The sequence below is a fragment of the Saccoglossus kowalevskii genome, chromosome 10 (genome assembly GCF_978046115.1).
Source record: "Saccoglossus kowalevskii chromosome 10, keSacKowa6.1, whole genome shotgun sequence".
NCBI classification, from domain to species: domain Eukaryota; kingdom Metazoa; phylum Hemichordata; class Enteropneusta; family Harrimaniidae; genus Saccoglossus; species Saccoglossus kowalevskii.
In genome coordinates, this window is record NC_140650.1 from 35,657,393 (window position 1) to 35,672,003 (window position 14,611).

At 32.9% G+C, this 14,611-nt stretch overlaps 1 protein-coding gene and 1 long non-coding RNA gene across 3 annotated transcripts in view; both read left to right on the plus strand.

Moving 5' to 3' along the window:
- The window catches only part of LOC144352419 (protein D2-like), a 31,854-nt gene that overhangs the window by 11,872 nt on the left and 5,371 nt on the right, over window positions 1-14,611 (plus strand). For both annotated transcript variants that reach the window (XM_085504562.1, XM_085504563.1), the window contains one exon: window positions 1,475-1,520. In XM_085504562.1, coding sequence (XP_085360688.1) covers window positions 1,475-1,520 — 46 coding nt within the window. The remainder of the gene's footprint in view (window positions 1-1,474; window positions 1,521-14,611) is intronic.
- Window positions 3,107-8,102, plus strand: LOC144348566 (uncharacterized). Its single transcript, XR_014930739.1, has 4 exons — window positions 3,107-3,129; window positions 4,798-4,912; window positions 7,441-7,578; window positions 7,857-8,102. It is a non-coding gene; the product is annotated as an uncharacterized LOC144348566 (long non-coding RNA).

Consider the following 14,611-nt stretch of genomic DNA (forward strand, 5'->3'; position numbering starts at 1 on the left):
TTTTGTTCAAAGTTGGTACAGGGACAGGTAATAATTGTTTACAAGTGCACATCGCATTATATGTTTAACAAGTTATAAATTGTCTCAGAAAAGCCAAATGAATATATTTTTACCCCACCCCCTAAAATTGTTCCATGTCAATTCTAAACAATTAATAACGAAATTTTAGTACAATTCACAATGAATTTATTCACTCTGACACAAACACAGTTCAATATAAGTTTTTAAATTTTGCCTGAGTGGGGGGCTATGACATGTCATGTCTTGTCTTGTTTTGTCTGAGATAAATGAACTTACATAAACATACTGTTGATTAATCTATGATTAGAACACACAATGAATGGTTGTAAAAGCCATTAATTTCAAAACCCTTATCAGATTTGAGTTTTTAGTGAATTATCAAAACTTGTATATTTACATGAACACGTGTCATGGATGCAAGAAAGGTCAAAGGTTGTACATAGCATTGCTATTGTTTCTGTCTGTAATCTTAAATTAAGATGAATGCTATTCTTCTTTAGATAACAGTTATGTTTAGCTTTCACCCATCTCCATCTTTTTATGTCACACAAGAGTTTTGTCACTAGAGGGCGCTATATATTGATGTACTGCTCACAAGTTGAAGGTAGCGAGAGAGAAAAATAGTGTAATTTTAATCAGGGCATTCTCTGTCTCTAACTATGCATGTAACCATGACAAGATCTTTTCAGAAAGTTGGGATTTAGGAGAACACGATCATGCATTTTTTGTATTAATATTTGCTCAGGAGATTAAGTTACAGAAGTTCCCTTGAACTTTGATAACAATTTTTTGTTGTATATGGCCATTTCTCACGGCTTATTTTTTCTATGTTTTTTTTGCTGTTACCATACAAGTTAATAATCTTTGACAGTAGGTCTTGTATTGTTATGTTTCGTTTAGCTCTGGAGACATAGAAAACTTGACAAACTCAATTGCACAGTAGAAATCAGTGGCACATAAAACATCTATGAGATTCATTATTTAGCCAATTTCAATGTGAATAGAGAAGGTGATTTTTGATGAGAAGAAAAGTGTTGAAAGATGACATTTATTTTTATTTGATAAACAACTAATTTATTGTCAAATGTATGTCTTATTGATCATACATTATAAATGTAAAAGTAAAACTGCTTCAGTCAGTATGCAAATAAAATATATTGTCTAAATGTGCAGTTGTACTTGATTAGAATATGACTGAGTAATAAAGTTAATATTTTATAAATAGTCGTGTTTTTGTTTTGTTTTTTAATCTACTTAGCAACACAGGAGAAGTGTTGATATTATTAGTTTGCAATATAAATTCAAATAGCAGTGATTCTGTTGATATTTGGTGTATTCTTGCATTAACTTCAAAGCTTTGCGTTACACATGCACTTGGCTGAATTTTGCATATTATTGTTTTCCGAAATGTTATATTCCAATTATAATATTTTTTTATTTTATTTTATTTTAGGGTTCAAGTCTGAAAAGTGGTCAAATTGATGGCTCTGATATTGGAGGTAATTAAGTAAACTAAAATTATATAACAAATTAAATTTATTTAATGTACACAATGGAATGCAATATTGGGATGATTAGGTGGGTGGGCAGGCGGTTGTGCTTAGGGCACCCTCCACTAATATCTAAAGAACCGCTCATTGGATTTAGATGAAACTTGGTACATAGATGCTCTGAGACAATGTTGGACACACAATTAGTTTTGAATAAAAACCATGCATATTAATTAACTAATTTTCATAATGTTAGTTAATATTTGGCTTTTTCACTGATGTTATAAGTACTAATCATCACATTTTAATGAAACTTGGTACATGGAGACTCTAGGATAATACACAGATCTGCTTAGTTTTTAAAATCTGTTCATATTAATTACCTAAATTGCATAATTAGTCATTTTCCGCCTTTTCCACTGATATTTTCACAGTTCAATGAAACTTGTTACTCTAGAACAATGCATGGACCTGCTCAGTTTGTGGTCAAACTGGTACATAAATACTCTTAAGACAATGTGACTATCTAATTGATTTTGAGTTTATATACATTCATAATAATTACCTAATTTGCACAATAATTTACTTTTCGGCTTTCCTTAGTACATGTCAGACATAGATCTAGTTAGTTTTGGGTGGAAATATATGCATAAAAATTACCCAATTTTCTACTTATAACTCAAAAACCATATATTGCTTTTCTTGGTATATAAGTGCCTGGGAACAATGCTAAGAACCTGATTAGTTTGGGATTGAAATTCAAGCTTTGCCTAATTTGCATAATGTGCATAATCATCACATTTCATTGAAATTTGATTCATTGGTGTAATCCGCAGACATGATTAGTTTAATAATGAAAAACATGCATATTGATATTATCTAATTATTATATTAGCTCATTTTTGATATCTCAAAAAATCAGATTTAAATTAGAATAAATTAGACTGAAAACCACAGATGTAAAATCAAATTTATTTTTTGTAAGTATTTCAATAATGTGGATCGCATTGTTTTCATGTTGTGTATCTCAAATAGCAGACAAATATTACTTGCTAAGCTTCTTGTTTGAAAAGCAAATCTTAAATATTTTATTAATTTTAATATGACTCCAATACTCTTAGCACACTGGATTTCTAAGCTTTTTTTGACTTTGATTTTTACCTTGTCCATATCATCAAAGATGAAAGGGAAAGGTATATTAAGGGGAAAATGTCGTTGTTATTAATTGTAAATGTGTACTCAATAACTTTACTAATTCCATTCCAAACTGTATCAAACTTAGGCACCTAATTTATCAGTATAAAATTTTCTCTTAGTACGGACGACAGATGTCCTGTGTGAAAATATCATGTGAAAATTGAGAAAGTAGTAGACAATTTTGACTGTTTCTACTTGACTTATTACTGGTGATATACATTCAAAGGTCACTGAACGCATGGAGCCGGGAACAGCCACTGGTGGCGCTGTATACAATTGAGACCTATTGCGGCTTGCTGTAGCTCAGATTTGAGTGTAAACCGCAGAAACAGTTGCTAAATTTCGTGACCAGTTAGAATGATAGAAAGCGTTTACAGTCTTCAAATAACCACAATAGCTAGAGTGAGAGTCAAGACCGAATGTACGTGATTTCATACTAAATGCTTTCTATTAATAATTTCACTTTCAAATAATATTCATGAGATATGCCTATGACATAACCTCATTAAAAGTTATTAGCATATTGTGTACAAAGTGCGCATGCTTCGGGCTCGGTTTTACGTATTCCACAATGCATGCATCATCTCAGTGAGGTTAATTGAAATTTATGTTACATGCAACGTCCCATTCAGCACCATCAATGAGGTTTCACCACATTGATGGTGCTGAACGCTGTGTTCGTATTTGAAGCCCATATATAAGCGACGCTACCAAATATATACAACAAGCCAGCGACTGCTAAGGAATTGTACACACTGCCACCGTGTCATACGCTGTAATATGCAATGACAATCCTGGTTTCCCCATAACTCTGATTCCAGAGAGTATATGCATTGTTGTACGTGTTCAATGAAGTAAATCATTTATCTTGTAATGTATCTTTCAAATTCCATGGGACTACTAGACTGGGTTTCAATGTCAACTCATGGCAAGAATTGTTGCATAATCTAATACAAATTTGCAAGCATACCAATAAAATATGTAAACTATCTTAACAGAAAACAAGATGTCAGATAATGGATATAAACACTCATATCAATAACCCTTTGAGTGTCAAGCTTTTGATCAAGATCTGAAGCCAATGGAAAACTGTGTCTGTTTAGTCAAAAGTTATCAAAACAAAAATACATAACAGGCATAACGTTGCATCCACATTTGAAAAGAAAATTGTAATCACAAATATGTATTCTGAATTTGATATACAGTTCATTTGACAAATTGTCTGTGTATTGGCTGTACACTTCTTGAAATAGAACATTCTGAATTGGTATTCATTATTTCATCACCATCAGTTTGTTTGAAAAGAAATTCAGATATTTTAGTATCAAAACAAATGCTTCATCTCACAAAAAATGCTGATTTAGACATAAACGAAATTGTAAAACATTCAAGATAACAGAAAATGTAGGTATGTAGGTACCTTGGATGGACGTCTGACAAATTTGTTCATTTCATAGTGATAACTATAACCAATTCTTTTTAGCAAATATTTTTGTCAGTTTTGGTAAAAGATGCTATTTTCAACTTCTTCTTGACAACTAACAGCTCAAAACAGCGTCCGGATTACTTTCGGAAATTCCGTCGCGTTTCGGAAAGTTTTAATTTTCAAAACTTTTGAATATTTATTTGTGCTTTTAGGTTAGTGAGAAGGTTATAATAATTCTTCATTTCACTTTAACACTGTTTTTACACCCCTCAGACCCCTTTAAAAAGTCACATCTGGCCATTATAATGGCCACTATTTTCTTAATGGCCAGAGTATTGACCAGAATTTTTTAAGTGGCCAAAATATTTACTAGTGTTTTTAAAATGGTGGTTTTAATGACCCATGTTTTTTATACTGGTCAGAATAATTACAATTGCTTTTTGAATGATGGAGTTGATGAACATTTTTTTTTTATGGGCAGTAAAATGGTCATTTTATTTTTCATTACATACATAAAATGACCAGTATTTTTGTTCATGTCTCTAAATATAATGGCCCAGAAAACAGCCTCAATATACGTGTGGGAATTTATTTTTCCCAAGTTTTACTGGCGCTTCCAAGTACACTTAAATGAAATTTCGCGAATATTGCCTCGATCTCCAGTGAAATTTCATAGTAACGCTGATGCCAGTGACTGCTGGTGGACTGCATAACCTGCGGAGTATTTAGATGGTGTTGAATCATAGGACGATTGCAGTACTGCAACTGGCACATCAAGGTATGAATTTGTAATTATTTTACCATTTTACAATGACTTCAATACAATATTAGATACTTTTGTTGTTGTTTATGTAGCAGGATAGTCTTTTGGGGCTTTCGTTTTTGTTCAGTCATGGCACACTGTGTAAGTAATGCTTCATTATTATTCATAATTGTCAAACAACAAGCTCAAGTAGGTGTTAATGAGGATTAGCTCCTATGTTTGTTAATACAAGAAAAGTATAAACAAAGGTTATTTCCAACTCCTGAAATCTGCAAAAAAACATCAACGTAAATTTGTTTCCATTCATGGCAATGTTTTCAAATTATTTTAATAAAATAATTTAACTGACTGCAAAATGTTTGTTTTTTTAAATTTTTGAAGACTATGTATATTGTTTTTTTTTTCTCTTCAGACAATACCAGCAATAGTGTACTGTACACTGGGAAATCTAATTTAGTAATCATGTATTAACTATACATGTATATATTATGCCCATAACATCAAATACCATACAGAATCCCTTTTTCCTGTAAACTAGTATAGATGATATATGCCTACAGTGTGCAACAGTTCATTTTACTTCGCGCACAAAAGAAAAAAGTAAAACTCATACTCAAAATAACTTTTAATTTAGCATGGATTTAAACTAAATTTCCATTAAATCTAATATTCTTTGCTCATCTTTGAGCCCAATTTGATTTGAATGAGTTGTAGAGATCAATATAAAAGGTAAGTGAACCTAAATGTATGCGCCTAAGGTAGGAATAAACAGAAGACACTTATTCGTAGCATTCACGTAGAGCTCTTTAGCAAAGGCTAAGAGGTCCAATACCTTAACCTGTGCTAAAAAAATTTGCATGAATACAGGCTAAGAAATACTAGGTACAGAGTAAATCTGGTCAGTCCAAAGCCTTAGCACAGGCAAAACAAAACATGCATGAACGCTTAGCTCGGCTAAAAAAACCATTGTATTTAATGTTCATTTATGAGATTTACTACTACATGTATATTCATAACTTTTTATTTTGGTGTGCCATTTCCTGCATGACAATCAACGCTAACACATATAGAGAGATTGACTCAAGAAAAAATGTACCGATGATGAGATACTGTGCTACTTCCTGTTATTCTGCAGTTTGCACTTTCTGAATTTGCTTTGGTATTGTTTTATAACTGTAGAACTAACCTTCCTACTTACTCATACTGAGCACTCATAGTTAAAATTTCTGCAGATTTTGCCTATTCTTAATAAGTTTGGGTGTTCCTTACCCCGTGCTAACCATTGTTTCCTTCTGTGCATGAACTCAAACATATGAGATTAGCTTAAATCTTAGCCCGTACTTTGTGTAGCATGAACACTACTATTGAAGATACAGGGGGCAAATGGGCAAGACTTAAACAAAATATAATGAAGGTGTAATATGCAGTCAGTAAATGTCCTAGGCATTTCTGGGTCAGCCAAATTGATCATGGGTACTCTTGCTCAACTTGGACAAAAAAATATTTAGTCATAGACCTTAGAGAACAGGGACATGTTACTGTGGCTACCCCTTTCATGTAACCTTAGTTATAATCCCCCTACCCAAATTAACACCTTAGAGAAACTGATAATAAATCTATGTCAACACCACTGTTACATCTTCTCCTGTTTCATAAGCCAAACATGGCTGCCAGGGTGTAGCTACACAAAATGAGACAATTTTGTGGTTGGAATATAATCAGAAAAATTAAATTTGATCAAAACTTGAATAGCCAAGTCCATTCTATTGATGCGAGTGAAACTAAAAATTAACAATTTTTATTCCACTATGAAATCAGGAAAGGGAAACAAAAATGGTAAGTTTTCTCTGCAAGGAAACAAAACTGCCTAAAAGTAAACAATGACCTGTGGAAATTTGTGTCATTATAACAAGTGGATTTTTCATCATATTTAGAACAGATATAGCATAGTGCACTTGTTATACACTGACTAATAGGAATACTAGTAAAAACTGTTTCAGATGTATAAATCTTCTAGGTACATGTATATGTATTAATGAGATTATACAGGAGGTTATAACCCACATTGCACATTGTCTCAGACAGAAGTTGCATGACCCTGTTTTCTAAGGTCATGCTTAAATCATAACCATCTGAATACCATTATTTCACTTTTCAAACTAAACTGTTTTTATATTTTTAATATCATTATTTTGATTTTGAAAAAAAAATATAGAAACAATATTACACTTAACATAATTACTCTATTAGCAGCACATGCGCTTAGGTAAATTACAGGGATCTTCAATGGTCGAAATATGTAATATTTTCATGATTTAGTATCCACAAATGTAATTTTAGAGCAAATATGGTATTGTATTGGATCATAATTATAATACAATTATTTATTTTGTGAAAGTACCTGGGGATCGATGAAGTTGTACATGCATGGTGGCATTCCCATTGTGGAGGGACTCTATAATTTTGTATGTACACAACTTCCTACTTTGAAAGACAAAATCATGCAGCTGCATTGTTACATAACATTCTTTTGTCTCTTGTAGGAAGTTAAATCCCCCTATTGTTCTCAGAAATTAGGTTCCAAGTACAGCAATGTACTGTCCACAGAGGGACTGTGTACTGTTCTAGTCTCTCAAGAGATGAACTGTGTGTATATATGGCACAACCCCTTAATATATTCGGTTAGGAAACAATTTGATGTTATTCTGTTTTATTTGATATTTATATTTTTTCAATCAGAATGTACCGGGTATCATCTTTTTGGAAGTATATCTGAGTTGCATAGGGGAAAAATTGACATATCACAAGATGTCATTTTATCCACATTGTTATTAGTGAGGACAGAAATATGCCAAAATACACAGACACCACCAATTTTTGTTTCCAAAATTGATTACAAAGTGTCTTAATTAAAAACTGGTCATTGTAAGCTAATAGCAATCTGAATTATTTTTTGCAGATAATGACAATTTAAAAAAAGGAAATACTATATAAATGGAACGTAAGAAGTTGAAGAACCAGAATTTATGGACGTTAAGGGGAAAAAAAAGTTTAACCAGTATTGATGGATGCAATGGTTTAGCATTTGCATGTTTATCAGTTTTACATTTGCACACAGATTTTGAAAGTTCCAAGTGTGTAGAGTTACTGTACATTCCTTTTTTTATGTTTTCCCTCAAATAAAAGTGACATCTTTCATCTGGTATTTCATGATTTTCAGCTATCTTATATAGTTCTTCTTGCTGACCCTTTTGTACACACCCACACTCACTCCACAATCTTTCATCTTCTTAATAATAATTAACAGGAAAATATTATTGAAAAAATCCTGTAGAGATCAAAAACATGAACAAATTTGACACGCCTACATCTTTGAGAAAAAATATTTTACACTAGAAAAAGAATAGCACAAAAACAAAGAGGAGAAAAAACATTTTGCACAGCCCCCTCCTTAAGCTAATCGCCTCTCAAGAAAACTTGATGAATATCTGGAGGAGTATGACATTGCAAACCTAAAATATTATTATCCACTAAAACAGTCTGTATGGCTGTGCACTACATCATGATTTTTCAAAAACAAAACAAAATATTGCTTACATATTCTTGTTTTGTCTAATGTTTTCATTAATTATCCAATTTCTGTACTTTATGTGTTTGTACACTGAGCTGAATAATTAAGATGATGTTTTGAAGCACAGTGATAGAGGGACTGTGTTTGAAGCAATGTTTTAACCCCCCTCCCCCCATATGACATTTTTACTTTGCAAAGCTGTACCTCCCAGATCTTTAGTTGTTTATGCATAGATGGTCTTTGGTTATAAATTATTTACTTTCCAGTCATTTTTGAAGTGTAAACCTTTGTCATACTTTCTGCTGTGTTGACTTCCTGTCACTATGCTTTTGTTTCCCTTTGGTTAGCTAAACATATGAACGCTTGTTGAAAATCACACTTGGAAGTAAGAGTTTCTAATGGAATAGCAAGTAATCTAATCTATTCCTGAAATTGTTAAATTATATATAGTGTTATTTGGAAATGTCAAAATAAACTTCTAGGAATCTGTTATTCAGTTCAAAAAATAAACTGCTAACTTTTTTTTTCCTTCAGTATACTAAGTGTGTAGTATTTTTGTGTAGTTCTTTTTTTTTTTTTTTTTTTTTTTATATATATATATATTTTTATTATTGTATTTTTTCGCTTGCTGGAAAATGTCCAACTTCAAAATAGGTAGTTGGAATATCAATGGGTTGAATAGCAGTAAGCTGTCAAATGCTGATTTTATTAATTACACCTCTTCCCTAGACTTGGTTTGTTTCCAAGAAACGTGGCTTAGCAGTAACAGTAGTGTTAGATTAGAAAACAGCCTAGATTCATATGAGGTGATACGTCAAGACAGAAATCTTGGTCGCTCAAAAAAACAAAGAGGGGGTGTCGCTGTTCTATTTAAAAGTAAATACAAACAGTACATTACTCATATTTCTGGCAATACAGCACATTTTATTTGGTGTAAGATTGACAAAACAATCTGTGCTACTAATAATGATTTATACATTGGTTGTATTTACATCCCACCTGAGAACTCATTCCTTTATAAGAACAAGAATGTTGATCTGTTTAGTTATCTGGAAAAAGATATTTTACAATTTTCATCCAAAGGTGATGTTCTTCTCGTAGGGGATTTCAATGCTAGAATTGGTAGCCTTGATGATAGAATTGATGATAGCAGAAATATGCATCTACCCTTACCATCCTACTATATTAATGACAATTTTGGCAACAGAAATACTATGGATGTTAATTCATCATGCTGTATTAACAAATTTGGTAAAAAATTAATTCAGTTGTGTATTGATTGCAACCTCATCATTCTGAATGGTAGAACTATTGGTGACTCTGCAGGAAAATACACATGTCACACTCCCCGGGGTAGCAGTACAATCGATTACGGGATAACTTCAAAGAACTTATGTGACTCATTACAATATTTTAAAGTAGTCGATTTGTCTCATTTATCAGACCACTGTGCTTTAACTTTATCTATGAAGTTTAATGTTAACATGTGTCTAAATGAAAATAATAAAAGCAATGATAAATTAGATCCTTTACCATCAAAATATATGTGGAATGACCAGGCTAAGGACAATTATCAAACAAACCTTGAAAAGTTAAATAATAATGAAATTAAGAATTTTATGAGCAAACCTTATAGCATTTATGAGTCAGAAACTGCAGTCACAGATTTTGAAAATTTAATTACAAATATTGCAGACAAATGTCTAAAGAAAATTACTCCTAAACTTAAAAAAAATAAACGCAAAAGTAAACAAAAAAACTGGTTTGACCAGGATTGTTGGTCCCTTCGTAAGGAGTTAAGGAGCCTATCACGTTTATTACAAAAGTATCCTCAAGATCCATATATCCGAGGGAAATTCTTTCAAACCCGTAAACAGTATAAAAAACTAATCAAACATAAAAGTAATCAGAAAATGATTGCACAACTCAAAGAATTGGAAAATTCTAAATCAGACACATCTAAATTTTGGAAGATTCTTCGTGAAATGAATGGCGAGAACCCCAGTAATAATAACGGGAATGTTCAACCTGGTGATTGGTTGGTTTACTTTAAGACCCTACTTAATACTGATAGCAGTACATCAAACTCTGAGATTGCGAATGAACTGGAGAATAGTGAAAAGAGTGCAAGTAGCAACCCCTATTTAGACAGACCAATCTTAAAAAATGAAATAACTAAAGCCATTAGACTTCTTAAAAGTAACAAGGCTTCGGCAGAAGATAGAATTTGCAATGAATTGTTAAAATACGGTGAACATCACTTATTAGATGCAATACATAAACTCTTTAATATTGTTTATAGTTCAAATAACTATCCACATTCTTGGAGCACTGGCCTGTTGGTACCAATCCACAAATCTGGGTCGAAAAATAACCCGGCCAACTACAGGGGAATTGCCATCTCTAGCTGTCTTGGCAAGTTATTCAATAGTATTCTAAATATTAGGCTGACATCATTTTTAGACTCTAATAACATTCTTTCCAGTCGACAGTTCGGATTCAGGCATGATTGTCGAACTACAGACAATCTTTTCATACTAAAAACCCTGGTAAATAAATATCTCTACAGTGGTAAGTCAGAGTGCGCCAATAAACAAAATAACACAAATATTAAAAAATCAAAAAAATTATATGCCTGCTTTATTGACCTTAGAAAGGCCTTTGACAGTGTCTGGCATGATGGTCTATTCAAAAAATTAATCAAATATGGTATAACTGGAAAAATGTATAAAACTATCAAAAACATGTACAGTAAAGTAAAATATAAAGTTAAATGTAAAGAAGGCTTAACAAAACAATTTCAGTCCAATATTGGTGTTAAACAGGGATGTAATCTTAGTCCAACTCTCTTCAATCTTTTTTTAAATGACCTGCCCACTATTTTCAATCCTAATACCTGTGATCCTCCTTATTTAGAAAACTCGCATGTCAGCTGTCTACTCTATGCCGATGATATTGTGATACTTTCTAAAACTAAACAGGGATTACAGACATGTCTTGATAGTTTGGCATTGTATGCTAAAACGTGGAAGCTCTCTGTCAACACTGACAAAACCAAAATTTTAATTTTCAATAAATCAAACAGACGTTTGAATAATGATACATTTTTTCTTGGAGGTATCGAACTTGATACAGTTAAATCTTATAACTATCTGGGACTAGTCATTAGTGCCAATGGTAAATTTAAGGATGGCCTAAAAAACCTTAAACGTAAGGCTCAAAAAGCTCTGTTTTCAATGAAAGCAAAGCTTGGCTCAATACAAAACATAAGTATAAAAGTTTCAATTTCCCTTTTTGACAAACTCATCAGACCTATCCTCATTTATGGTTGTGATGTTTGGGGTGATGAGTTCTCCACTAAATCACCTATTGAAGACGTTCAATTAAGTTATTGTCGGTATCTACTGGGGGTGTCACAACACACACCAATTATGGCCATGTATAGCGAGTTAGGCAGATACCCCCTAGACGTATTTATAAAAAAACAAATAATTAAATATTACAGTCGGGCCATGAATTCTAATAATGCGTTACTCAAGGAAGCTTTTGTGGTTAACCAAAGCATTAAAAGTAAATGGTATCTAGAAGTGACATCATTATTAAACAATATCCAACTATATCATTCAGTTAACAACGGTGATAAACTAACCTCGGCACAAATGAAACAAATTGATTTAGGCATCAAGGATTTATTTCTAACAAAATGGAAAGGTGAGGTCTATAATGATAACCGCACCAAAGCAAATGAGAAAAACAAACTAAGAACATATCGGCTAATCAAATCAGATTTAAAACTTGAGCCATATTTAGTCAAGCTAAAAAACTTTGAACTGCGTAGTGTGCTTACCAAATTCCGTCTTAGTGACCATAGTCTCAAAATTGAAATGGGTCGTCATAAAAAAATCCCACTAAACAACAGGGTTTGTGACATGTGTAACAAAGGTCTAATTGAGGATGAAATGCATTTTCTGCTGGAATGCAACAAATATAATGAGTTGCGTGCCAAACTGTTCAATAAAGCTAAGGATATGATCCCAGCATTTGAAAATAAACCTGCAGAGAAAAAATTCATGGAATTGTTACAGAATGAAAACATTATTATACCAGTAGCACAGTTCATAAGTAAAAGCTTTGAAGTCAGGAAGCAGGGTCTTACTTGACATCTTAATGCCTGCTGTCAATTTTGTAATTTTATATTAGATTGTATTTTAGAGATTTTGTTTTATTTAGTAATTTAGTGATTGTATTTGTTATTTGTTTTTTAGTATATTGTGTTTTTGTTTTGTTTTTTATATATATATATTTCTCCTTGTACTTTGTGACCATTTTCTTTCCCTCCGGGGATTGTGTAAGAGTCAATAAGTAAATAAATAATATGCTAGGTTGCATGCAGAATCTCAGAGAAACAATTGCATGTACATGCAGGAATGGTCGGATGTTGCAGCAGCAGAAGTTTGGGCCTGGACATTCCAGTCACATTTTTAAAATGATTTTAAATAATGTACGTATTCTTAACAAACTGTTACATGAGAGGGGGCAGAGCATGAAATAATATTTTAGTTTTGGAAACTATGCAAAGATGTGTGTTCAGTAATTCAATACCTTTGATGAGCCATTATTAATAGCACACATTAGGTTAGATTTGAATAGATTCCTAGTAAGATTGGTGCATTCTTAATTCAAAAAAACTTAAAAAGTTTTAATACTACTAAATTATACATATGTTTGATATAATTTATTGTAAAACATTAATGTTGTTGTGAAAATAGTTTCATACAAAACGGTGAAAATTTGCCAAAATCCTTGTATGTGTTGCCAGTGATATGCTAGTTTCCATTGTTATTTAAATGTACTCATCAGGGAGGTAATCCATTACAAAACATCACTAATCCACAGTAGTCTGGTTTCAGGCTACACCAAGTCATAGTCATAAGAGGGACTTTGACCAAGTACAGGCTAAGATATAAGCTAATCCCAAATGTTTGCATATCAGCTATACCCAATTGTGTTCACTCACAGGAGGGCCCAACAGTTATAGCACAGGCCACAGTGTTGAGGGTCTGTGCACTGGCTAACAACACCCAAACTTGTTTCCCAAGGGAGGCAGCAATTATGAACAAACAATTAAACAGCAATGGTACAGTTCTATAACTACACTGTTAACCGAAATAAACCAACCACAAATTATCGAAACAACCACCATATATTTTTCTCCCTTAATATTTTTTTTTTCATTCCTTTTCCATGTTTTATTGATTTATAATGCTTATTTTTTTTCATTAATATCATCACCAGTTTTTTCAATTGTTTTTTTTTAAACCATTGTGGTGCTTCCGATACTAGTTTGCTGATAGTTGTTAGAAGGGAATTTTTGTGATGTTGATTGGTACACTCAAAAGCAATATCACATGTGCAATTTACGTTACACTCCAAAACGGCATGTGTGCGCATGCGAAACACCATATCTTCGACTTCTGGGGAAGTCGTCTACTAGTATCCCACCAGTCATTAATTACTCCGTACACGCTTCCACACTGATTGGGTCGCTGTAGTAGAGCATACAACAACGCCAATTTGGTTCGCTGTCTACGACATGCACTAATAAAACTCTGCATTCTGTAACGCCGTTATATACTGTTCCTGTGCATCCAAATAAATCTGTCTGTCTACGCTTGTGTTCCAGTGCACTTCGCTTCATAAATTAGAATGAAACATGTCAGCAGCAGAAATTTTGCGTTCGTAAACAGCGCCCCTTAGCCCGTGCTAAGGACTGGCCCTCCCAATGCATGGATGCAATTGGGTCTAGTCAAAATGCAAACATCAGCTAAAATTTTAGCCAGTACTTCATGTAGCATTTAAATCTGGGTTTGTTAAGGAGGGGGGCAGCACAATAGTACACACAGAGACGGTGTTTGGGTACAGTAGGGGGTATTTATTACTAATCTAAAAACTCACATTACTACTACTGATGAAATCAGTGGTCTGCCCCTTTAACAACTAGCGTTGGAAATGTCAAAGGTGACAGTTCAAAGGTGATATATAAATCACTTGTAAGGCTGATCCAGGGGAGACCACTGGTAACTGTTGTATGTACTACAAACCGAAAACACTACGAATGAAATTCCCCAAAATACCCAAACACC